Source organism: Labrus mixtus, chromosome 5, assembly GCF_963584025.1.
Source record: "Labrus mixtus chromosome 5, fLabMix1.1, whole genome shotgun sequence".
NCBI lineage: Eukaryota > Metazoa > Chordata > Actinopteri > Labriformes > Labridae > Labrus > Labrus mixtus.
The window spans coordinates 18651803-18676952 of record NC_083616.1 but is presented as its reverse complement, the minus strand read 5'-3'; the positions used below and the strand labels follow the sequence as shown (position 1 = coordinate 18676952).

Sequence of the window (25150 nt, the reverse complement as noted above, 5' to 3'; positions counted from 1 at the left end):
TGTCTGTAAAGACATTACAGTACATTAAAAAGCTTGGAATCCTATGTGAATAGCAGTGGTCCTGTCATGGTTGTTCGACAGCAGAGTAAGTAAACGTATCTTTGACCGCCAAATGATCCATTACAAGACGAAAAGCTGGAGGAAGGAATAATTTCCAACTGTGATAAGACATCACTTACTGGGTCAGTAGACAGAGGAGGCCATCAGAATCACTTTTTTCCCATGTTCTATAAGGCCAAAAAGCCTGCCTTGTGCTTATGGTTTTTCTTAAATTAAGACACATCAGGATCCAAATGAGACTGATAGAGATGACACTAGGGACCACAGTAACTTCCAAGAGCTGTTAAGTAGAAGCTAAAGCAGATCTGCAGAGGTCACACCAACAATTGCAAAGACATTGAGCCTGTTTTATGGATCATCAGTCCTAATTTGTTGTACAAAAAATACTTAAGTTAATAACAAAACCATGTTGACTAGATTCAGAGCTATTCAAGTTATTTCCAATTTCAATATTATATGTATTTGTCAGTCTTCACTGTTTTCTTCTGGTGCTCAATAAATAATTGATCATTGAATTTAGGGATGTCCTTGTTGATTTGCCTTCTTTCAAAGGATTTTTAAAGATTATTATTTTGACTTTTATTTTTGGTAGGGCAGGGCAGCTGTAGAATGACATGAAATGTGGGGACACAGAGTAGAGGATGACATGCACCAATGGCATCAGGAATCTGGAGTCTAACCTGTAATAGTGCAACTGTTACAGGTTAGACAGTGGGACTGTAGCCATACATGGAGACTTTCTCTAACAATTGAGCTAACCAACGTACATTTGATAGCTTTCAGTGGATTTACTGCCTCCCTTGCAAATCCACTGATCACTGTTCCGATATAAATGTATTGCAAATGTATGCATTTCATCTTTTTTACCTACACTATATGACGACATTTCTCCTATCCAAAAATGGTGTATCTTGGTAAATGTGTGTGAGTAATAAAAAAAAGTGAGTGATATAAAAAGAGTGTACATGCATTAAAATATCCATACTTCATATCAATTAGAATGCCAGAAAAATAGTTGCTTCATCCCAACTGCAGCATGGTATGTTCTGCATGTCAACTGCAGCATGCAGAACATACCATGATGCATGGCTGACTGAGATCATGTATAAGCAAGATGGCCATACTGGATGCAAAATAGGAACTTTGTAAGGAAGGCTACAGTTTGTACAATTGAAAAATAATAATAAAAAATAACAATAACAATAATAATAATAATATTTAAAAGTACATACTGCTGGGATCGACCTACAAAATCGACCTACAAAAAGCCAAATGTGTAGTTGTCTGAACGGGTATCATCCAGAGGTTTTTTTTACACAGACAGTACTGTGCTGTTTAGCGTTTTTGTTAGAAAGCCAACTTTCTCAAACCTCTGGCTCTCTCTGTGACTGCACATTTTTAATGCCTAAATAATTGCATTATTCAGCTTTGTTTTCTCATTTACCTGTTAGCAGATTAGAAATAATTCTTCACCTTTTTTATTTTACACTCACGTTAAACACTTAATTGACATAAGAAATAATTGTGTCATAAAATAATAATTAAAGAAAACAAATAATTAATCTGGAGTTTAATGAAAAAAAAAATTAAACCAATTAAAATAAAATCATAAAAATGGGTGTAAGCCCTGATCTAAATTTCCGTTCAGCATGCCATCATAACCATGCTCATTGCACACAAATGAATTGAACAGAAAATTTTTGATTGTGGTTCAGACTTAATAGTTTGACAATGTGTAATGGTAAATGGACTTGAGCTTGTATAACGCTTTTCTTCTCTTCTGACTAATCAGAGCGCTTTTACATCGCAGGTCACACCTACCCATCCACACCTATTCACACACTGATGGCAGAGGTTGCCTTGTAAAGTGACCATCAGAAGTAACTAATCCCATTCATACACATTCATATGCCGCTGATGAAGCAGCAACTTGGTGTTAAGTGCCCAAGGACACATTGTACAGTTGACTGCAGGAACCGGGAGCGTGCATTTAGGGTCTGTAGTCTTTGGACCCAACACAATGCTCTTTTAGAGATTCTGTTTGGCTAAGCTTACGGCAACAGACTGCAACATTTATGTTACTAATATAAAGTTTCTGATACATACCATCTGCAGCCACCAGCTGATACCCACATGATAAATACAGACATAGTGAGATGAAACAAAGTATTCATAACACTAACAATATTACGCACACTTTACGAGTAATTTCTTCATTTAAGTCTCACAAAGACTCCACACAGGGATTTATGGGCAGTAGGTTTATTTTTACGTGTTGATTAAATTTCTATCGATCTGTGGATCACATGCAACTGAAACGGTGGGGGTCGCTAAACCTATCACGGATCAACTGTGTTCCGTATCACTGATACCCTGCATTATACCAATTACATGTTAGGATAATGCTTGGCTGATGAACACAAAACTTACTGAAAAGTATCATGGAAAGCCAGTGGGTAAATCCCATGTTCTTAAAAGGTTGGGATCATTTAAATTGTTAAAGAAACATAATGTACTAAAAGTCCATATCAAAACATCTGATAAACACACTTTTCCATAGCATGTTTGCACCCTCTACATTATGGTATATATATATGGTCTTTGACGACCTGACCTCGGCACCATCTAACCCAGTCCTGCGGTCTGCCTTTAGTGTGAACATGGCCTTAGCGTTAGCATGTCTGGCTCACAACAAGAAGACTCCACCCCATGTGTCTGACAGCCATATTAGCCAATTGTCAACAGCAGCTGAAGTGTCCTTTCCCAGTGCATCCATCACCATTCACACACAACACCAAATTCATGAGAAGACCCCTGGCTAATGTCAAAATAATCTCTGAAAAGCTCTAAAAAGCATAATAGCATCTGCCTGTGCTTGCTGTCACCACATACAGAGAACTGCATCATCCACAAGCTAGAAACTTAAATTCATCCAGAAAGTTCCTCCAAAACACTAAATGAGCTATGGCTTGATAAGGAGTCTCTTTGACTTTCTTGCTCTTTGACTTTTAAGTTTAAAATGATTTTAAATGTGTACTTTAAAGGCAGGCTTGGTGACTCTGGAAAGCTAGAAAGATTTGAAAGTAACATCTCCTCAGGGTGCAATCTAAACCTACCCCCTCCCCTCAGGGCCCCTGCACCAGCTAGATCACAACTGCTCTATAGAGCGGAGAGAGAACCTTTAGCACATCACTTTCAACTTTATTCAACTATGACACCTCATGTTTCATTCAGCTGTATACAAAAAAATACTCAATGTACAAAAAAGACACAGCAACAGAAAGACAGCTTGGTGTCACTTTTCAGAACTTTCAAGTCCCTCAGTTGTCACCATTGCAGAAAAGCTCTATTAATGTTTGGTCTGGTTTGTCCTCTTTCCTTACACAAACTCTTACTTGTTGCAGCCTTCTCTGCTTCTGTGTTTATTTTCCTGCACTGTTTAGAAGGTCGAGCAGTTACCATTAACTGTGGCAATTTGAGCTGAGCTTTCTCTGCCTTACTCTGGTAGATGTTGACTACCTCTGGCAGCGGTGTAAGCGCCTTGAGAGCGAGCTTGTGCATGGCAAGGGAAGAGATATGCACAAGGAGTCAGGGAGGCATTTGATTGGTACTTTCCATCCAGACCGCATGGCAGTGATAGGTTGGAGATTTTAAAGTACTACAGCAGCTTGAGATGATGGCTCCTTTTCTGTCCTTTTTCAGAGTACATGATTCATTGATTGCTGGCGAGGTTTAAAGACCGTTTTGATATAACAAATAGTGTACGCTAGATAAGATTACAAACACTACCTTTCAGTTAAGTGTTTTAATGAATCACTTCCTGTTCCTGGATCCATGGTAAATAGGTTACATTATATCCTAGTAGAGGATGAGGATGTGTCAGCCAGTGAGACACTAAAAACACACTGAAATAAAGGCACAATGTCAACAAAATGGAAAAAAAAGATTAAATACAACAACAGCTTAAAATAAAAATGTTATTTTCAACTGACATCAGTTTGGCACTTCTTCCTTAGCAAAATATTAAGACAAGTAAACTCTTCTATGATGCTAATGTGTGTTTAAAATGAAATTTCTTCCATTCAACCTCCCTTCTTTGCACCTAAACAAGATAGAACCATAACGAACTACAAGTCGACTGAAATGGCATGCAGGTGCAGAATCATGTCATAATAAGGAATGTTATCCCTCTTAAAATTATATCATTGACAAATAAACCAGTCTAGTCGTGAGAGACAGATCTGCTTCCCCTCACTCATGCGCTCTACTCACAAGAGATGACATCATGTTGGGTCAGCTTGGGCTTTAGTGCTCAGCTTGCAATGTGCATCTGCCATTTCGAGCGCGTCACGTTAGCCTACATTTACTTTTATAACGGTGGATATTTAATCAAGCACTGTTTCACATGCAGGTGATGCTCTCTTGCAGCATCGGAACCAGAAAGAACAAATGGAAATGACGTGCCGTCTCCATCTGTGCATTAACAGCACGCACGCAAACATTACAATCGTTTCACAAAGTGCCAGGAATTACAATATTAGTGACAGGTGCGCATCTGCAAAAGAGATGTAGGCGAGTAGGTTTTAATGTAATGTAAAATGTGGTTCGGCTCCTGTGTAGTGGACGCTACAGCATCTCATTCGGAGCCATTGTGACTGTACGGTGATAGTAAAATCTCACTCACAACAATGTAGGATGCAATGGACGGTACCACAGTCACAGTGGTTGTGACACGCTCAGACAGACGTGTGGCCCACATTGCATGACAACGCTAAAATAACACCTAGGCCAAGTTTACATAGCGTGCAGCCGCTTCGTCGGTTTTAACCCCCCCCCCCCCCCCCCCTCAGCTGTACACTTCATTACAACCTGTCATCTCCTTCGCTCTCCATACTCACCCCCTGAGGAACAAACCAAACAGCAACAGTACCGTCAGTTTACAACGTACGCATCCAAATATCAGCGTGGATTTGTAGCAGGTGCAGAAACACATCAATCAAAAAACACGCTTCGCTTTAACGACCTTTTATAAAAGCAAAACTACGCACTTAACCACCGCGGACTGATACTGCTTGTTTCGGTACTCACCGCCGATGAGTGGACTGGCGTTCAAACAACACGGCGAACTGCGTCGAAACCAGACAATGGTGGTTATTTACAACTTCAGGTGTATTCATTAAGCGTCACTTCTCGTCAATACCCACTTTTTTTTTTTTTTTTGCTGCTTTGACATTAGCTACCGTAGCTAGCTTTGAGACAAGAGGAAGTGTCATTTTAGTTAAGAGTGAAGCGAGGCTACGGAGCGAGCCGGAAACAAACAGTGACAGCAACACGACAACAGACGGTGGGAGAAACAAAAAAACTACTCACCTTTTGCAAAAGTCGTTGTGGTTGAAAAACACTTCAGAATTGTTTTAGTCCGAGTCTTGAGATGTCGATGTGACTTTGCTGTCAGTTGGTCTGGACTTCCTGAATGACGGAGCAGCGGGAGCACAACCCCTCGCGCTCGTGTTTGACAGCTACTTTGACAGACAGCCGGAAATAAAGTTGCCTCGTGCGTAAGGAAGTGTCTGCTGAAGAAAGTTTTTTTTTACAAAATAGGTATTTTCTTTTAAATATAAAACATACTGATTGTTTGGCACAGTATCGTCTGCTTAATTGAAGTCTCCACATACAGCCTAATGCAAATGTGAAAACAGCATTAAATATGCCTTTCGCAATGCTGCTTTAAATAAAGAGTGAAGGTGTAAAAGTAAACGACCAAGTATCCCACACCTTATTTCCTTGGCAAATCATTAAACATGCATGGACTGAGTCATCCCGATTCTGTTGCAACTTCAGTAGTAGCAAGCCAGTATGTCTCCCTAACGTACTCTGTACAATGATGCCATCTGCCGTTGGATTTATGAACTACAATATTTTCAAAGCAGTCCAGATAGATAGATAGATAGATAGATAGACAGATAGATAGATAGATAGATACTTTATTGATCCCGAGGGAAATTCAAACTACACACACGTCTATGCTACAACTTGGATTATGATCAGGAGTTTAATAAGGTTACATTTCTTAAAAAAACCACGAGGATTGAGGCAACCTGGAATTAAAGTTTACAAATATTCATTTACAAGACAACTGTATTTCATTAAAGGACACTGTTTGTTTTGTATTTTCCCTTTCAGTTTTGTCTTTCTTCTTTTTTTCCTTTTTCAAAAACCCTTATGTGGACAGTGTTTGTAAAGTATCATAAGGCTATGAACACTAAAATGCAATGCATCAGGTGCTTATGTATATACGTATGTTTCAGTCACATTGCTTTGTTCATGTAGGAATACAATAAACATACTTATTAATAGGATATTTGTGCTTTCATGGATTTTTTTCACAAGATAAAATATATTAAGATAAAATAACTGAGGAGCCTTATAGGTTGGAAAAACGTTTTATTTGTGACTTGCTGTACATATATATACATATACATATATATATTATTTTTTAGTTTTTTAAGTAGAAATAGGCCTTATTTCAATCTAATAGGCAACTTTATACATTCAGTCAAAGTCAACCACTTAGGCCTACACACTATTTTGGAGAATGACTCTAATGTTTCCACTAATCAAAATGCCATCATTCAAAAATGACGCTGATAAAAACAAAGGCTTTCCTCTCAGATTTTTAAACTGGATTGGTGAAATTCAAAAACCTATGCAGGTTGTAAAATTCACACTACGAGCCTACATATTTACAACTTTGTCCATTTTAAACAACAAAAAAATATTGCTGCAGAGATTATTTGCTTGCAGTCACACCAGTCCAAATGGTGCTGTCATTTTTATATCTTACGTTGTAATGAAAGTAAAACAATGTTTTAAGAATATACTCGGGTGATTGCTGTCCTGGCCATTAATTGAAACAATTCCCTGACTTTAATTTCCAGTCCAGTTCTGAACATATATTTAGAGGGTTGGATAAAAGGATCAACTAAATTGTGTTTGACTCTGATGATGATATGAAAGGGAAAGTTACAGGATCAATAACAGAATGAAAACTAACAAAACGAAAATTATCAAGCTTATTCCCAGAACAAGCTATTATTATAAAAACCCACACAATTCTAAGAATGCATGACTTTGATATTAATCTCTAACATTAACCTTTTCTCCAGAAATTCAATGATTTGCTGCTCTTACTTCTTTCTGTTTATGGTATTTAGAGATTTAGGATTCACTTTCTAAAATTACACTCATTTATACAGCTTTAACCAGATAAAGAACCCATTGAGATCAGGATCTCTTTCACAAGGGTGACCTGGCCAAGAGGTCAGCAGCACATGTCATAAGAACAGTTACAATGAAGTGAAAGTATATATATACACATAAAGTGGATTGTTGTAATGTGTGACACTGTGGCACACCTAAACTTGCATTTAACTTATTTTCTACAACATTAAAGGGAACATCACTGGTATTGAATCCAAGCAGGGGTGTCATTTTATTGAAATATAATGACTTTGCTAATGCGATGTTATAAATCATGGCTGTAAAATCTTCAAACAGAAAATACCCCTGTGAAGTATACTCTAAGGCAACTGACTTACGAATATGACATAAGGAACAATAATGTATGAGCCATTTTACCTAGGCCTACAAGAGCACAATTTCTGAAAAATGTCTTTTGATTTAATAAAGACACACGTTGGAATTTCATAATGATCTCATTTGTTGATATTATATGGAAATATGACACATAATCAACATTTTCCAAAATGTTTTTGAGAAGATACTAAACAGTGGTTTATGGGTATATAAACGAGAATATGATTAAAAAATAAATCAATATATAAATATATCGTGGGCCAATCATGTTCCGGCATTTTAGTGAAGATTTTGAAGCTATCTTTATACACCAATATTGGGAGATAACAAAGACTGTGAATATCAGAAGATAGTAACCATGAGATGACTAAAAAATATTATAAAAATGTGGGAAAGCAAACACATTTTTATATGTGTCTACACATGTGTACACTTAAAAACTGAAAAACATCTTCAAGGGTGTCAGCTTGCAAAAATACAGAACATAACTGGGCCATTCTACTGAATTGGTTCAAAGTCAGGTTGGAAATATTTAGAATTTTTTTAAGTTTTATTCCCAAAATGTTTTCCCTATATATATTGTACCATATCTGACGTACACATATCTAGTAAAATAATTGTCAAATTTGATATTGTATTTTTAGACTGTTTTGGAATGTATTTCTTCTCCCCAAATTTGTCACTACCGAAACAAAGTATTAAACTATGATAAAAACAATATTAAGTTAACCTGTTAGTATTATGTTTACTTCCCTTATGTAAAGATTATTTTTACAAATTTTTATTGAAGGTTTTCACAATAAAATCAATAAAAATGATTTTATTTTTAAACAAATTTCTAATTTTAAAATTCTTCAAAATCTATGTGCAATCTTTCTTTCTAAAATGTAAAACGCTGATCAGATTGATTTCAGAGTTAATGATTTATGAGATGGAACATACAGTTAACCAATCAGTATTATAACATTTTAGTTATGATGAGATTTCACTACTCACCAGTCCATTTTGTCACTACCGAAATGATAATGTCACTACCGAACTTGACAGTGACAATTCTACCTAATTTTGAGCATAATTAAAGAATGCTAGCAAGCACATCTTTGAAGAGGTGTACACCAATAGAAACACAATAATTTGCATAAAACCCCAAAAAGTTTACATAATTGAAGAGAATGTGTGTTCGGTAGTGACAATTTTTAAATTTACACACTGATTTTCAGACTTTGGAGCACATAGCTGCTTATCATGCAGCCATGGGGGACAGGGATATAATGTCACTTTCTGGTCAAAAAATTCAGGGGTGTAGCTTAAATCTAGGCTCAGCCAAGCGACTAAAACTCTTGTGTTTCGGTAGTGACATGAAAACAAGGGACTTGATTTTCTTTTTAGCATAGTTTTTTAATTTAAAAATTAAACCCACAATAAATCTAAGTCTTTCAACCTTTGTTTGAACTTAATCATAAAGATCTTTTAAATTACACAATTGAAACAAATCTAAAAAATGTTTAGATTAGTGGTATTTACATAAATTGAAATTTAGGGGTCAGGATTGGGGACAGCTACTTAGAAAGTACCCTATAAATTATGATTTTTTTTTTTTAGCTTATCACTATCTCATTTAATGCTCTGGGTTTAAACAGATCATAATATAATCTCAGTAAATATCCATGTCTGAATACTTAATTGTTTTGTTAAACCTTTTTTGTAATGGGACTGCACTTTGAACTAATTCGCTAGAATGCCCCAACTAATGGCCATCTATTGATTCCTAACAGGTCTGGGAAGAGAACTAACTAGGAGCCAAAACAAAGAGCACTAACAGCCCTTAAAGTCCGGATAATATGCCTGTTTAAATGTTAATCTAACTTATTTTTAATGTATCTAGCAAATACACTTATTTCTGTGTATATCATCTCTCTTAAGTATATCATTTTAAGTTGTATTAAAAACATCAGATACATTTGGTTTGTTTTGATAACACTCGATAATGTTGCAGAAAATCTATACAGGCACAACTTCGGACAGCTTGACTGGCTTGGAGGTCCTTGCCAGTTGTAGGCGCTGTTCCAAGCAAGCTGCGAAAACACAAATCGATTGTTTATTTTGTGTTTGTTTACATTTTCTTTTGCGAACTAATGGCTTCGACTTTACTGTCGCCTATGGTGGATTACTACAACGACGAAGAAGAACTCGACAGCGTGGACGACGACGACGATCGGAGTTTCAGGGGACGAGACTCGGAGGAAGGTAAAACGATGAACCCTCTCCGTCGCGGTCTTTTAATGTTGGGAGAAGAAACGCCAAAAAGAAAACAAAAAAACGCGCGATAACTACGTGTAAATAGCCACTTCTACAATGCGTTTGATGTGAAATGGAGACGTAATTCAGCGTAATACTTAAATCTCTACGATAAACACGATCAAACAGTGCAAACTCTTAACCCACACGTAACTAGCCTGCTAGCTGTGATGTAGCCTTGTCGAGGAAACATTTCAGGATCAGGTGATTAATCGTGTTAAACACAGGTTAAAACACTCAGGTGTGTTCATAACTAAACTCATAACTAAAGTCAGTATCACGTGTGTTACCTGCTAACTAGCTCGTGTTTTACGCGTGGTCCAACAACAGGCTTAAACAACAACACTTTAATCGCTAAGTCTGCAATACAACTTTAAAAAAAAAAAAAAAAAAAATCAAATGTCGCTGCAGCGTTACGTTGGATATAAACGTAGGTGTTGTTTTTATATTTGATTCTACAAAAAAAAAAAAAAAATGAGGTTACCACGTTAGCCAGCTCAGCTAAAAGTTAGCCACGCAGCGTTAGCTCCGTGACAGGTCGGGCAGGCAGGCAGGAGAAACCTTTTGCGTGCTGTGTCCACTGCACTGCCCTCCTCTTCTTCACACTGTACAGTGAGACAGGACGGGCTGCAGTAAAGAACAGAGAGAGGAGGAGAAGAAGAAGAAGAAGAAGAGGAGAATTTGGGGCGATGACAGCACTTCAAGGTTAGCTGGGTTTTTTGTAATTGACTTCTAAGCGGAGAAATTGTTGTTGTTTTTTTTTTTTTAAGCTCCCGTGTGTTACTTTGGGCTACACGGGCTTAAGAGACTCTTTTTTTTTTAAACAGGAGGCTGAGCTAACTTGTGCTAGCCATTAAATGCTAACCGAAATTGAAAGCTGCTGATTCAGCTTTACGACTGGGCCTTTTTTTTTTACCCCCTTCTCATATGTCCGGAGGTGAAGGTAACGCTGCGTTTACACAGGTTTTAGCCCATGCGAGGAAACTTAGCTTCCCCAAGTCACATGTAATCTGTCTGCAGGGAGAGATGGTCTGACAGCAAGTTAGCCGGAGACTTGGTTTTAATCCCCACCATGCGGCAAAATGCTTGACACTTCAAAGAAAACTGCAACATTCATGTCGATTGATGTGCCCTTGAATTTCGCCCAAAACTTATTAACTTTGCCTTGCTGAACTTTTTTTTTCTCCCCCCCCCCCCCCCCTGATGTCGAGACGAGTGTTTTGAGTTTTCATGGCCAAACTTTGGGTTGCTCCTTTTGGTTTTTCCCTCAATCTAACCAGAGGGCATTCCAAAGCTGGGTGTTCACCATTACCTTACCAGTGCCACGCACGTCCTTTCATCTGCTGTCTTGTCAAGATCGTGTTGGGAATAAACACAAATACTAACATTTTATCTCCGGGTTCAAAATGCCGAAATTGTCACGTTTAATATTTTCACAACAGAGAATCACTATCTGTTTCAAGTTAAGATGTCGGTTTTTGGAATTGTGAGTCGATTCTGCTCCTGTCATGTCATGTCCCATTTTCCAGACACAGAAGATGCCAGTGAAACAGACCTTGCCAAGCATGACGAGGATGACTATGTTGAAATCAAAGAGCAGTAAGTGTTGTGCCGACCATGGATCAGCTGTTTTGCCCTTAATAAAAAATCATGTTGAAGGTGAAACCTTTGAAGGATTGCCCTTATGCCCCGCACACAGTGAAAGCCAGTGTGATATTTTAAGCTCTGGTTTATCATTTCATCGCAGGATGTACCAAGACAAACTGGCCTCTCTGAAAAGACAGTTGCAGCAATTACAAGAAGGTATTCACTTTTTTTTTCTTTATCACTGATATTTGAATAACTGCTTCATGTGGAATGGGACCTGTATAAGCGTTGGGAAATCATTTTTATTGGAGACTTTTAAAGGACTCAGGCATGTGCTTATTGTTCTTCATGGTGGTGGTGGTTGGTGGATTACATCATCAGAAAGTAAAAGGTTGTTTCAGAGGCAGCCACTATCTGCCTTAAAACCAGCTGATGATCATAACTACAAACATAACCCACGTTGAACAGCTTTCATTTCATCATTTTGACTGCGCCCACATTAGCACACGACCTCCTAATTGCTCAGACTGATGTTGACTGACAACATGTGCTCTTTTGTTAATCCAAATGTGGTCGCAGTCTAATCTAGTCAATACTGTAGGTGAGTAATGAAAGTAGCAGTCTGATGTGCTGCCTAGAAACATTGATGACATGTTTTATGTAAACAGCTTGTAATAGTTAAGAATCAAGTTGTCCTCTCCCTACACATACATCTTAGTCATTATTAAACAATAGCATAAAATGTTGTGATTTCAAAGATCTAATCCTTTTGTTTACGACTCTTTCACCTCACAGGTACGCTGCAGGAGTATCAGAAGAGGATGAAGAAGCTGGACCAGCAGTACAAAGAGAGACTTCGAAATGCAGGCAAGCTGAGGCATATTTGACATAAAACACACCTCTGTGCTTTGCCTTAAATGCATCCACAGCCGCCATGTTGGGTGTAAAATATTTGGATTTTGGACTGCTTCCTAACTTTTTGTAGATTGTTTGTCCATAGGAAAACATTGGCAAATAGGTGGCAAACGTAGAACTGGAAAGTTGCTCAAATGTGTGTTTATCCCTAAAAAGTATATAGAGCCATTACTTAACCATTCAGTTATTACAATGTAGACGTGCTAGCTATTGGGTACAACATTAACTTACAGCAACTTAAGAGTGGAGGAATGATCGTATATGCACCTCTCAGTGTTATTTTGGGTGTGTGAATAATGCTGTGCAGTTAATATTACATATAACACACTTTCCGTTATTGCCAAAGATTTGTCATTTGTAGGCGGTTGCTATGACAACAAAACGTGTCTGCAATGATGTAAGGAATTTTAGCATGTTGGACATTTTGGTTGGCTGTTTGAGCAGTTGCAAGGTTCTGTCTCACCTGGCTGCCTTCAAAACAATCTGAGACCCTGGATTGAGCAGGTTTTGTTGTTATGGCTGCATAATTAGTTTTTGGACTGCAATACATTCAAAGGGGGGAGACAGCTGAAACATAAAGGATAGAGCAAGATAAGGTTTGAATATTTGGATTATTTAGAGACATTATATTTGAGTTGCCTTACAGAAACTGAAATCTAATTTATTATGAGGAGGAATGAGTCTCTCTTTTTGTCTCTCTCTCTCAATATGGGTCACTTCCTCCATTTGACTTTTTAATTATTTTGTTTATTTAACTTTGTATTGTCTCAGTGGCTTGCGTGGGATCAGCTTTTTCCCTTTTCCTGGCTGTGTTTTCTAAAGTTAAGCCTTATTGTGGTGCTTTTGCTTATCATTGTTATAAATTGCACTGCAAGCAAGATATGTGAACACAAACATGTTGAAAGGGTAGAAACAGTAAGAAACACATTCTTTATTACTCAGGGCATAATTGTCTCTCTCATTTAAAGTTCATAAACATCTGCTTAAACTATTAGTATTAATTTGAACTGATATGTTTGCTCTCCCTTTACAGACCTGTTTCTACAGCTTGAGGTGAGTACATTGCATCTTGCTCTCGCTTTCTTTCTTTTTTTTTTATACAAGGAAAAAAAAAAATAGTTTTTCAATTTCCTTCTCATCTTCCTGCAGACAGACCAGGTGGAGAGAAACTACATCAAGGAGAAGAAGGCGGCGGTGAAGGAGTTTGACGATAAAAAGGTTGAACTGAAGGAAAATCTAATTGCAGAGCTGGAGGAGAAGAAGAAGATGATCGAGAACGAAAAATTAACAATGGAGCTGACAGGCGGTAAGGGAGCCAGAATGGAATTATTTTATCAGGGACTAAGCAGAAGAGAAAGAAATAAGCTGTAAAAAAAGAAGTAGTATGTGGGTGGATGTGAGAGTTCTCTCTCCACACATTTTCATATTAAGCTTTCTGATTAAAGCAGGAATTCTTACAGACACTGGATTTTATTCAATCCTCTCTCTGTTTTTAAATGTATGTTTTATAATAAAGCACAATGGCAATGCTTTCTGAGAAAACTTGTATGTTACTGTTGGAGCTCAGTTTGACATTATTTATTTCATTCGCAGACTCGATGGAGGTAAAACCTATTATGACTCGGAAGCTGAGGAGACGGCCTAATGATCCGGTCCCAATACCAGACAAACGGAGAAAACCTGCACCAGATATCCTTCACATACACTGTCTGTTTCTGATGGGCGAGACTTTATTGTCACCTTAGATGAGTTAACAAAGGGTAAATTGTTCTGTATCATATCAATCAATCAATCAATTTTTATTTGTATAGCGTCAACTCATAAGTGTTATCTCGAGACACTTTACAAAAAGCAGGTAAAATACCTTACTCTTTGTCTGTTAACATTACAAAAGAGCAGGTAAAAGACCTTAGTCATTGTTATGTTACAAAAAGCAGGTAAAAGACCTTAGTCATTGTTATGTTACAAAGAGCAGGTAAAAGACCTTACTCATTGTTATGTTACAAAGATCCGGCCTATCCATCATGAGCACTTTAGCAAAGCAGCAAAAGTTACAGTGGTAACTGGATATGTTGCATATGTTGTATCATATGAAACTCCTGAGGTGGTTTTTCAGTTGTCAGATCGGCTAGCATCTACTTTTGTGGAAGTTCATCCATGAAATCTTGTTGGCTGGGGAAAAAAAAAACCTTCCTTAACTCTTCAAACCTCAGTTAAATTATTTGTTAACAGATGACCAAATAATGGAAGATCTAAGAACACTTAATAAGGTGATACGTTTATTTTTAATTTCTTAATATTATGTGTGTTCCTGCTGAATCTGCATTTGTCTAACTATGTCCTATTTTCACACCTTTTACAGCTAAAGTCACCCAAACGGCCAGGTATGATGAGGCTCACCTTCTGTTTTGCTTTGATTTGCTGCGTTAGATGAGAAATTCAGCATTGTCCTCTTTTCTGTGCACTCAATGTAAAACTTCAATTAGCAGCTGGTGAACTTAGCTTTTAGTATTTTGTTTTTAGTTTGCACTAAAAAAAAATAATAAGACAATAAATGTTTAAAAAAATAAAAATAAACAAAGGGAGAGTTTGTTTTTTAAGTGGAGTTTTAGGAGGTAATTGTCAATAGTAAGTGCTGGTCATCAGATGCCGCTCAGAATGGCCCCTTTATTGAGAAACCAGCTGGAGTACTGGCCCAGAAGCGATGCTGTACAATGCTGCATTCGTCCATAGCATTTTATTACCTGTTTCCTGCCCTTATTGCAAATCTAAGTGGCTGCTGCTTGTATCTTCATGTTAAATAGAGAGTTAAGGACAGTAGTATCACGTTCCCCTTTCCCTCAACAAGGCAGTGAATAAGCTTATTTCTCTGTATGTGTAATTGATAACATTATAGGTGTATATTTCTGTATTTTATTAAAAACAAAACATTATGTGTACATTTTCACAGTGACACTCATCAGGTGTTTTTCTCCTCTTCAGTGTCTCCCTCGTCCCCGGAGCATGTCCCCTCCGCTCCCATGGAGAGCCCTTCACAGCGTTATGAGGCCCGTATCGAGGAGGGGAAACTTTACTACGACAAAAGATGGTGAGTTTTCTTTTTATGTGAGCCATGTCAATCTATGGTCTACACATCCAACATCAGGAAAATACTCCCAGACATCAGGATAAAACAAGATGACAAGACAAGGATGCATTAAAAAAACATATTTAACACACATTAAAGAAATAGCTCCACCTCCAGTTGTGCACATCTAATAATCTGAAATAAATTATGTTGAATTAAATCAACATAAAAATATATTGTATAAAACTTTAATACCATTCTGCCTCAATCAAGTGCCCTCATCTTTGTTCCTCACAAACTGGAAATTAAACAATAAACTCTGACAGCTCAGTCATGTTCAAGGTGGCGTGACTGTCTACCTTTGCTAGATTTGAAAAAACATGGAAAGGAAGGGGATTAAAAACAGTCCTCTTTAGGATTTCCTTGCTTTCTTCTCCCACCACTAGATGGCCACATTGCCAAAGCTATGATAGTAGTAGTTTGGTTGGTCTTCAATAGACAATTTCAAACCTCCTTGATGGAGGCAATCTTTTTCTGTCTGCGCTACTGTAAGTGATGTTTCTTAGCAGCCACCAAACTTGTGCTTGTAGCCACCATTTAAAAAAAAAAAAAAAATCAGAGAAGGTGGATGCATTAGAAGCCGGTGCTTCAGCCTGTTGTGACGCCTAGAGAAAGGGAATAAAAAAAATAAATAAAAAAAATTGATGATCAGACATGGCTCTGATGTCCTTCTGTGTGAGAGCCGAACTGTAAAGCAGAGATTTTGAGTAGCTGCTGTAAGGTTCAAAGAAAGTTGAAGCAAACTGTCAGGTATGAGCACTTTTCCATTAAGGCTAATTTTCATTTATTCTTCCGTAAAGACACCAGCTGCACCAGAAAGCCTTCACAAAGCGCTGCAGGGAGACTTGTGCATCATTATACTTCAGTGCACCCTCAATGATTAAAAGCCTTTTTTTTTTCTTCTTCTTTTTTTTGTCAGTCTCTTCCCCTGGGTCGGCTTTGTCCTCTGACAGTTTACAGCCATGAACAATATTACAGACTTTTTGTTTTGACTTTCCCCTCCAATTATCCATTTAGTGCCATCTCAGGAGGAATGTGATTTGTTCAGCTGGGCGAAATTATAGATAATGAACGCCTCTCCCGTCTGCACTTGTGCTTGTCCCTCAGTGCTCACCTTGAATGCTGAATTAATGCTGTTTTTGTTGCTGACAGGTACCATAAGAGCCAGGCTATCTACCTGGAGTCTAAGGACAACACAAAGATTAGCTGTGTCATCAGCTCAGTCGGGACCAATGAGGTGAGCCTTAATTCACATTTCAGCTCCTGTTGCATATAGAAACCTGCTTGAGAGATTTGGCTGGTGAAATTCTGCACTTTCCTTTTCGGTTGTAAAAATCCTCAGAAAAGACCTAACAATTATTGTCTGTGCAGACTAAGTTCAATATGTTTTATTTTATTCCTCTGGGCTGTGCAGCTACATTTTAGTCCAAAAAGACATTAAAAACCCATCATTGCAGTCATCATAACTGCACTTGAACACATCCTTCCATTTCTGAGAACAATCATTGGAGTTTATTTTGACTTGATAACACGTACACCACCATGCTGCTGTAAAATCTCCCCAGAGCACCAAATGTGTATTGAGCAACAGCTGAAAATGGTTTCCAACAAATGAACAATTTACTTCCGTCCGAGTAACATTTGCTCAAACATTCATAGACAAACATACGCAGTGTATTAGGTAATTGCTTCTCTCTGTTACTTAGTCATTATTAGTTTTATTACATTTCCATGCAGTCACAATAACTTGAGAGCCTTTGAATTGCCTAAAAAGCATGGTATCACTTGGAATTATTCTATGCACAGATTAAAGATTACATGATTTACTAGCCTTGAAAAAAAAAACCCCAGCTTGTTCTGCTGGGATTTCAGTCTTGTCCCCATCAAGAACAAGTTTCACTGTGCTGCCACCATGAATTTATTACAGCTTTAAGACAAAACTACTGTTTATAAAGGTAGAAAAACAATGGATTTAAGGCAATTTATCACATGAAATGGCAACCTGCCTGTGTGGTGCATTTTTCACAAAAAGATCCCACCTGTTTTACTACATTGTGTGAAAAATGCAAAGCTGCAGTTTTTTAGCCATATAGTAAGGGTGAATAATGCCCCCTGCTGGTTAAATTGCCTCATTGCCTGATCACCAATGAGAGAAAGGTAAAGAGGGATTTGTCATTTAATCTTGTTTAAACCAAAATTAAATTTATTTGTTGATTATTTGTGACTTTTCTCAATATATTAAAGAAAAGTGTTATGTTGTACTTGATCTGTATTTTTATGTTCATAAGTTCATGTACTACGACAGCTTTAACCTGAGCCAGGCAGTACAACAATGCTAGCATACCAAATCCATTAGTTAAGCTGCTAAAGAAGAAGAATATTAATAATATGTATCAGTGATGTGATTCTTCTAGATAATCCGGAATTCTGGATTATCCGAGATGAAGAGGTGATATCCTCCTCTTTTATCCGATGCATTACACATCTCTGTTAACATTCATTATGGTATCTCAAAGTAATCAGCATCAGGAGGGAAAATTGAACTGTATCTCCTCTGTACTAATGTCTATATCAAGTGACTGTATCTGTTTGTTCTCAAGATTTGGGTGAGGAAGACGAGCGACAGTACAAAGATGAGGATCTACCTGGGACAGCTGCAAAGGGGAGCGTTTGTCATCCGTCGACGGTCGGCTGCGTGAAACATTACCCCACCCCTTCCCGCCCAATTACCATCTGTTCATTTGTCTATCCATCCACCCTGTTGTTTATCCCCTGTTCCCCTATTTGGTGCTTCTCTGTTGAGTTTAACACGTGGCCTCTTATTCTTTAACATCTATCCCACAAATCATCCCCCACAACACAAGCATACACAGTCCCATCAGATTGAATCAGTTTTCCCACATAAACCAATTACTACTGTTTTCCAGCATTATCTGTCACTATGTGGCATGTTTGTGAAGGCAGTTACTGGTATTAAAGAAGCCTGCTTTGATTCCTTATTTTTTGTCTCTTGCAGTTGTCAACACATCTATTTTCTACATCATGCCGTCTTATTTACATTCATGGTTAAGTTATTTTTCCCGAACATTTTCAAGACTGTCTCACTGATTTCAAAGGCACTAAGAAAACGATGAGAATGAGCAGCAGGCGTGGCTGCACATCATGAATCCCTTCACTGAAGAAGAAACCGTTCCAAAAAGTCTCTTGCACTGTCATCGCGGACTAGAGGCTGCTTTCTGTGCTGATGGTTTGTCCTAATAATTTGTTCAAAAGTCCTATGTATGAATTTCTTTAAAAAAAATGTATTTTGAGGATTTGATGTTATTTTGTTCTTATTTTATGTGCTCTTCTCCATATGTGAATGATCTGCAGGAGTTCAGCTGTATGTGGAGCATGAAGTTGACAGTTGATTTGTACTGTGTTCCATTTTATTAAAAATTTAATTTGTTTTAATAATTTGATTAAATGTATTTATTTAATAATTAAGTAATTCATTTGGATTAAACTAGTCATAAAAGCAATATTAAATCTAGAATGAACTTGACACTCTTGAAATCATCTGTTATGCTTTGTTATATCATGCTAACAGTAGTATGGTTCACCTTTATTTAGTTTGCTAGAAAGCAAGAATGTAGTTTTTAGCACTAAACAGAAAGTACACTTGAAAATTATATTGGCAGTAAGCTATTGGCAACATTTAATTTGGACCTGAAGAAAGTGTTTAAGAAAAGAACAGAACTATTGACTTAATGTATTGGAATCACCCATTTCTAATCCATATTGGAATATTACACTGTGTAAAACAGAACTTTAGGGCGGTGTCGAAGTGAAAGGGAGTTTTTAGATATTTCAGACAAAATAAAAGTAGGAAAGGAAATTAACAGGTAGCCTACCAGCTTCTGTTGTAATAGGCTACTGCTCACGTCACACAGCTGTTTTAGTCAAGCTAGCAAGTGCTAGCGAGCTTCAGTCAAAGTCGTTTCTCTGACCTTATAAATGTAGGTCCAATATCCACACTAATGCAGCTGTGTTTAATAACTGGAAAATAGCTGCTTTGTGGCTGTTAAATGCGCAATGACGTTTGCCAGGAAGATGCTATCTGTAGCTTGGGGATAACCTGCTAGCATAGGCTACACTAGCTAGAGTTTATTTTTGTGGATGCCAATTTTATTTATTTTTTCTACTTTTTTGTTCTGTTTCTCTGCTTTAAAGACACACAGCACACTGATGACAGTTATTAAAGAATCAGCCCTACATTTTAAAGAATATGTGGATTATGATACTCTGACATGCTAATAATATCTTAAATCAATCACTCATTCATATAGCCTATTAGATTTCAGAAAATCATTGAATTACTTTTTATTTTCCCCTCTGTGCACAGTGACCATTTCTGTAGGAGGCTGTTTTCTACACCACATTATTTTGCCTGCTTCTCTTCAATAAACCTGACCGAGTCAGCTTAAAGTTCCACGCCTCACCTACAGGTGCTCTCATCTGTCCCTCAACTTTGTAAACACCTGAATTATTTGGCATTCAGCGCAGGTCTCCTCCTGCCGAGCAGACTGCCTCTTGCCTCTTCCTTCTTATGTGTCCTATCACTTTAACCGGATGGCACGTTTCACTTCGCCTGACTTAATGACACAGCCTGACAAGGAGGGCAATTACTGTTTTCCTATGCTGCACAAAATGCAGGGCTCATCTCAAAAGGCTTGTTGTGCAGAAGCCATCAGGTGTGATTGCTTGGTCTCCTGCGAAGGCATGAAATGAGCTGATAGTGAATGTGATGCCAGTCTGAGCCTTCATTGTACCCCCTGTCTGGCTTTTTGTTGAGGCTAGAATAACAGACACTGAGGTACTTGATGTGAGTTGTCTTGGCATCAGCCTATAGCTAACCACTGTGTTTGACCACACACCGGGGGCAATTTAAACTGATCTGGATACAGGAGCTAGAGACAGAATTGTAAGAGAAGCAGGATTGGACAAAGAGTATAGAGACTGATACCCCTTGGTGACCCCAGTTACAAGACTTACAAGGTTATAAATCACATCATGGATGAATAACTAACAAAGTCTTTAATGGCCCCTGATCAGAACATTTATGAAAAGTGACTTGAGATTGTTTGTTTAAAATGAATGCAACGAAACAACAAAAAAATAACTCAAAGATAGTGAACGGGAAGACACATGGCCACAAAGAGAGGCAAAAATAACAACGAGATGCAAAACAAGAAACAAAAATACCAAATAGAGAGACAAAACGATTCTAGGGTTCTAAACAAGCACTAATTTATGCAAAATAACCACAAAGAGATGCAAACCAAAAACAAAAATAATTCCACAAAGCGATAACAAATGACAAGATGTTGCCTAAAAATAAGGCGGGAGAGAGAAACAGCAACAGAGAGAAAACAATTACAAAGAAATACACTTATGGACAAAAAGGAGAGGCAAACAATCACTAAAAAAATGAAGAGAGGCAAAACATGAAACAAAGGAGCAAACAGAGCAAGAAATTTAAAATGACCACATAGATGCAAAATGACAACAAAGAGACAGTGCAGTGGTCAGTCTCCCACTGTCTTCAACGTGCTGCATAAGCTTGTGTGTCAGTGACCCATATGTAACAAACAGCGGCCCTCACCCTCCTTTCTTCACATTGTTGTCTGTCCAATGATCAATATGAAGCTCTTTGGGTTCTATAGATCTAAAGCTCTCACTGCAGGTGGCTGTTGATAGTGTCTTAAATCAATATTCTGAGTAAGCAAGCAAGCCACTGGGAGCACTTATGCATGTAGATAGCCCTCTAGTGATAATTTAATTCCTCATCATGCTTTATGTCTGTCCATCAGAGTGTGTAAAACACCTGCTGATGCTCACCATGCTCACAACGAAAGGATCAGGCTCTCAGCTCTGGTGGTGGTTTTGGTTTGTTTTTAAGTCTCAGTAGAGCTGTTATACTCCTGGTTGTTGGTTATTGCTTGTATGCATAAAAAGTCACCCAGGGCGTCAATATATATCCCCCATGCAATCTCCCAGCAGCCTTGGTTAGAACAGAACTTCCTCTTTCATCCTCTTCTCCCTAAATTGAGCATTCGCTCCACTGCATGTTAGCACTTCCATGCATGGCTCCAGGCGGAGAGCTGCCTCTCGCACGGCACTATCTGGTGGAAAACGAGAGGGATCCAGCCACACTTTTTTGATTTGCCTCTGGTGGTCTGAAGAGAGCATGGTAGCCTCTTGACTACCCTGCAAGACCCTGCTGTGTATGTGTATGTGTGTGTGCATGTATGTGTGCCTGTTGCTCCAGTTTATCGCTCTCTAGCAGGTTTCCACAGGGAGAGGAATTCATTTACGGCACAAGCTCCAAATTTGACTCTCGATATTTGACCCCGGGTTAAAAAATTGATTTGCAGCCTCACTGGACCATTTGGTAATATTAATCTTTTTAAACATTCATGTTGTCATCTCATTACAAAATCAGGTCATCGTATGTGTTATTTATGCTCAGGACTATTGTGTTTCGCTGCTGTTTTAATGTTTCACACCAATACAGAAAAACATAGAGCAGAAGAAATCTAAATAAAACACCCATCACAAAGGCCAGAGTGTGAGCAACCAACTATTACATTTAAAATGTGATATGTGGAGTAGACTTTCACCAGTAGTGAATCTTAAGGGCTTATTTTTGTAATATCACTGTAGAAATTGAGTCCTTGCTAATGGTTATGTTTATAGCTAAAGTGAACTAAGAGCAAGCAAAATTAAGCTTACTGTAGCCATGTTTCAAGATATATGATTGCTCATTAGATACCATCAGACAACAGCTACTGTTTATAACTTTTATACATTATCAGTTCTCACATTAGTTAACAGGTATATTTACTCGGAAGTTGAATGCTAATGTAAGCTATTGTTAAAAGCTAGCCAATGTTTATGTTGTATAACTAAATATTGATAACTGCCAAATTTTCACCATCTGCCTCTTTCAGTTGCTGAAACATTGGGGGGAGCTTTGGAATTATAATAGATCAGATTATCTTTATTTGTACGATCTGCAACCTAGACAATGTGGTGGGTTTCAAAGGCCACATAGAGAATCGATAAAGCAAATATAGACAGTGTTTGTGGATATGAAGACTTTATTGTAAGTAACAAAGCCGAGTCAATCTGTCTTACAATGATGTGTTCGTGTTAGTCTTATACGGCTTCTCCTCTCCCATGTCAGGTCATTTAAATATTGATCTTCAGAGTGATAACATTCTGCTGTGTGCACTGTTCAACACATGGTTCATAGTTCAGATCGTTCTGAATCATAAATGTCAGGTCAACAAATGGTGTCCGGCCAGCAGCTGATTTCACAACACTACATTAATAATTTATAAAAGTTGCTTAGCACAGTCACTGCACACATCACCCTTACTGAAACCTCAGGTGAAATTAAAGATACCATAACCACAACAGTATGTGTTATATCAACCTTAGAGCTTCCAATCCAGAGTGTGATGTCAGAGGAAATGGCTGCTGTGTGAATATAATGTATAGCACCTCTTATGTTGTTGTTGTTGTTGTTGTTGTTGTGTCTTTTCCCAACTTATTAAATCCAGGAAAAGTTCAGCTTCTACAAACTAAACTTCTGTGTTTGCTCTCACAGCTCTTCTGCTAATTCAAAGAGAATTGCCTAATGATGATAGTCTCTTCCAAACAGTGTCTATGTTTAGCGCTCTAAGCTCTTGAAGCATGAATTGCAGCCTCGCAGCCTTTCCCACAGTTTTAAGGGATGCAGTTTTATAACAGCTAACATTTACATTCATGGGCTGAAAGTTCACAAGAACACCACATTATAAAATACACCAGGCTATATCCCGACTAGTATATTTTGACCACCATTGAATGGTTTGAGAGCAATGAATAAATTGCAGAAAAAATTGACAGTAAAATCGTATGACCTCAGTTTGACTTTTGAGTTACTTCCACAGTTGAAGATTTAAATACTATCATCAAACACAAACTATGAGACACAACAATCGTTAAACTATATTGACATATATATATATATATTCTCCCAGCTCAGTCAAAATGTGTATTTTTCATATGCTAGGGCATTATAATTAAAATAAAAGGAAACTGGGTAACTTCAAATGGGTCATGTCAACTGCAATCTACTTTATATAATATTATTATATTAATAAATTTATCTATGCATTTTTATTAAATAGCCACAATTTATTGTTGTAAAAAAAGTTATATTATGACAAAGTCATAGTGTGACACTTTACAGACAGAGCAGGTGTAGATTGTACTCTTAGTAGTATTCTTTACATAGACTTAACATTAGTCAGCCAACAAGGAAGCACCTTGAGACATTGTCAAGGAAAAACAGAAACCTCAAGCAGAACCAGTGGTTACATGGTTACATGAATATCCCACTTTTGATCATGTTTTTTGTAACATGTAAACATTTTATCCTGATTTCAGAAACCAGGATATGCCCTTGTCCCGATTTTGAGAAACATGATTTTGCTACCTGAACTCCGAAAGAAAACGGGATACTTACCCTGGTTTATAACAGATGTAGACTACCTGCACAGCCTCAGTCTCAGCCAAGTGACCTATCAGCAAAACACACATGGCTGTGGCCATGAGGAGCGACTGACAAACTGAATTTTGTATTTTGGTAATGAAATAATTCAATATAGTTGGATGTTTAGATAGAACAAAGCATCAAAATTCTGACCAATTCAAGTCTGTGGCAGTCTACAGGATGCTGGTTTCCCAACATGTACGGTGGAACAAGTCAGATCATGTTTGAAAGTACTGAAGAAACATGAATGCAAACGCCATATCCCAAATCTGATGCAAACCAGGATAAGGCTCATAACTGGCATACTCAAGTCCATGTAAACACATTCATAGGTGAACAGCATCTGCCTCAACCAGATGGACCAAGAAGATGTGACAGAGGGGGATTCAGAAAGGGAGTTATTGATTCCCCAATAAAGCACTCATCAAGACGTTACTGCTGTGACTTGTTCGCCTTTAAAACCTCACCCTAAACCTGCCCTGTACTTACTGTATGGAGGTCCACAGGCAGTAACATCCTGTTCTCCTGTCCTTTTCCATACATAGTAATCCAGTTTTGGATGAACACAAGACATGACAAAGGCAGTGGTCATAATGACTCTGTCCTTGACATACAGGTGATTTGTATGAGGAATGGCACAGAAGTGGCAGGAAATGTCAAAGAAGAACACCCCAAGAGAGAGTTTCTCTCTGTCATTATGCACACTTGCAGTTGAACTCTCTACAAGAAGTAGAGAAGTGCAGATATCACCCTACTGGGTATCTTTTTTTTTTAACCCTCTGCAGTGTGAAAGAAAGAAAGAAAGAAAGAACTAAAGAAAGAAAGGTAGCCTGGTAGCATGGCACTGACTCTAGTTTCACACATGCTTTAGTTTAACAGCATGTCTTTAACCAATCAGCTTCATCACTATAATAACTCAATGAATAGATAGAAAATAAGATAGTTTGTGAGACAGCCACACCATCAACTTGACATGAATATTT

The 25150-nt window shown here is 37.8% G+C and overlaps 2 protein-coding genes across 6 annotated transcripts in view; one reads left to right on the top strand and one right to left on the bottom strand.

Moving 5' to 3' along the window:
* The window catches only part of taok3a (TAO kinase 3a), a 77286-nt gene extending 71683 nt beyond the window's left edge, over positions 1-5603 (bottom strand). Inside the window, exon 1 of one of the 3 annotated variants that reach the window (XM_061038376.1) lies at positions 5424-5603. The gene's annotated coding sequence lies outside the window, so the exon portion shown is untranslated. Of the gene's footprint in view, positions 1-5148; positions 5285-5423 lie in introns of those variants that run through there. The other 2 variants (XM_061038378.1, XM_061038377.1) reach the window with 2 other exon arrangements.
* Positions 5604-9682: 4079 nt separating this feature from the next.
* Positions 9683-18582, top strand: suds3 (SDS3 homolog, SIN3A corepressor complex component). Of its 3 annotated transcripts, none has more exons than XM_061038374.1 (13): positions 9683-9903; positions 11484-11553; positions 11702-11757; positions 12337-12408; positions 13490-13509; positions 13606-13762; positions 14050-14145; positions 14665-14726; positions 14819-14840; positions 15439-15544; positions 16736-16820; positions 17998-18032; positions 18184-18582. In XM_061038374.1, exons 1-13 carry the CDS (start codon positions 9792-9794, stop codon positions 18191-18193), a joined length of 903 nt encoding a protein of 300 aa, XP_060894357.1. In that variant the 5' UTR covers positions 9683-9791; the 3' UTR covers positions 18194-18582. The 3 variants fall into 3 exon arrangements, with proteins under 3 accessions (XP_060894357.1, XP_060894356.1, XP_060894358.1); XM_061038375.1 differs by lacking the exon at positions 17998-18032 and adding an exon at positions 10568-10659 and having other exon boundaries at positions 9790-9903; XM_061038373.1 differs by lacking the exon at positions 17998-18032 and having other exon boundaries at positions 9684-9903.
* The last annotated feature ends 6568 nt before the right edge of the window (positions 18583-25150 follow it).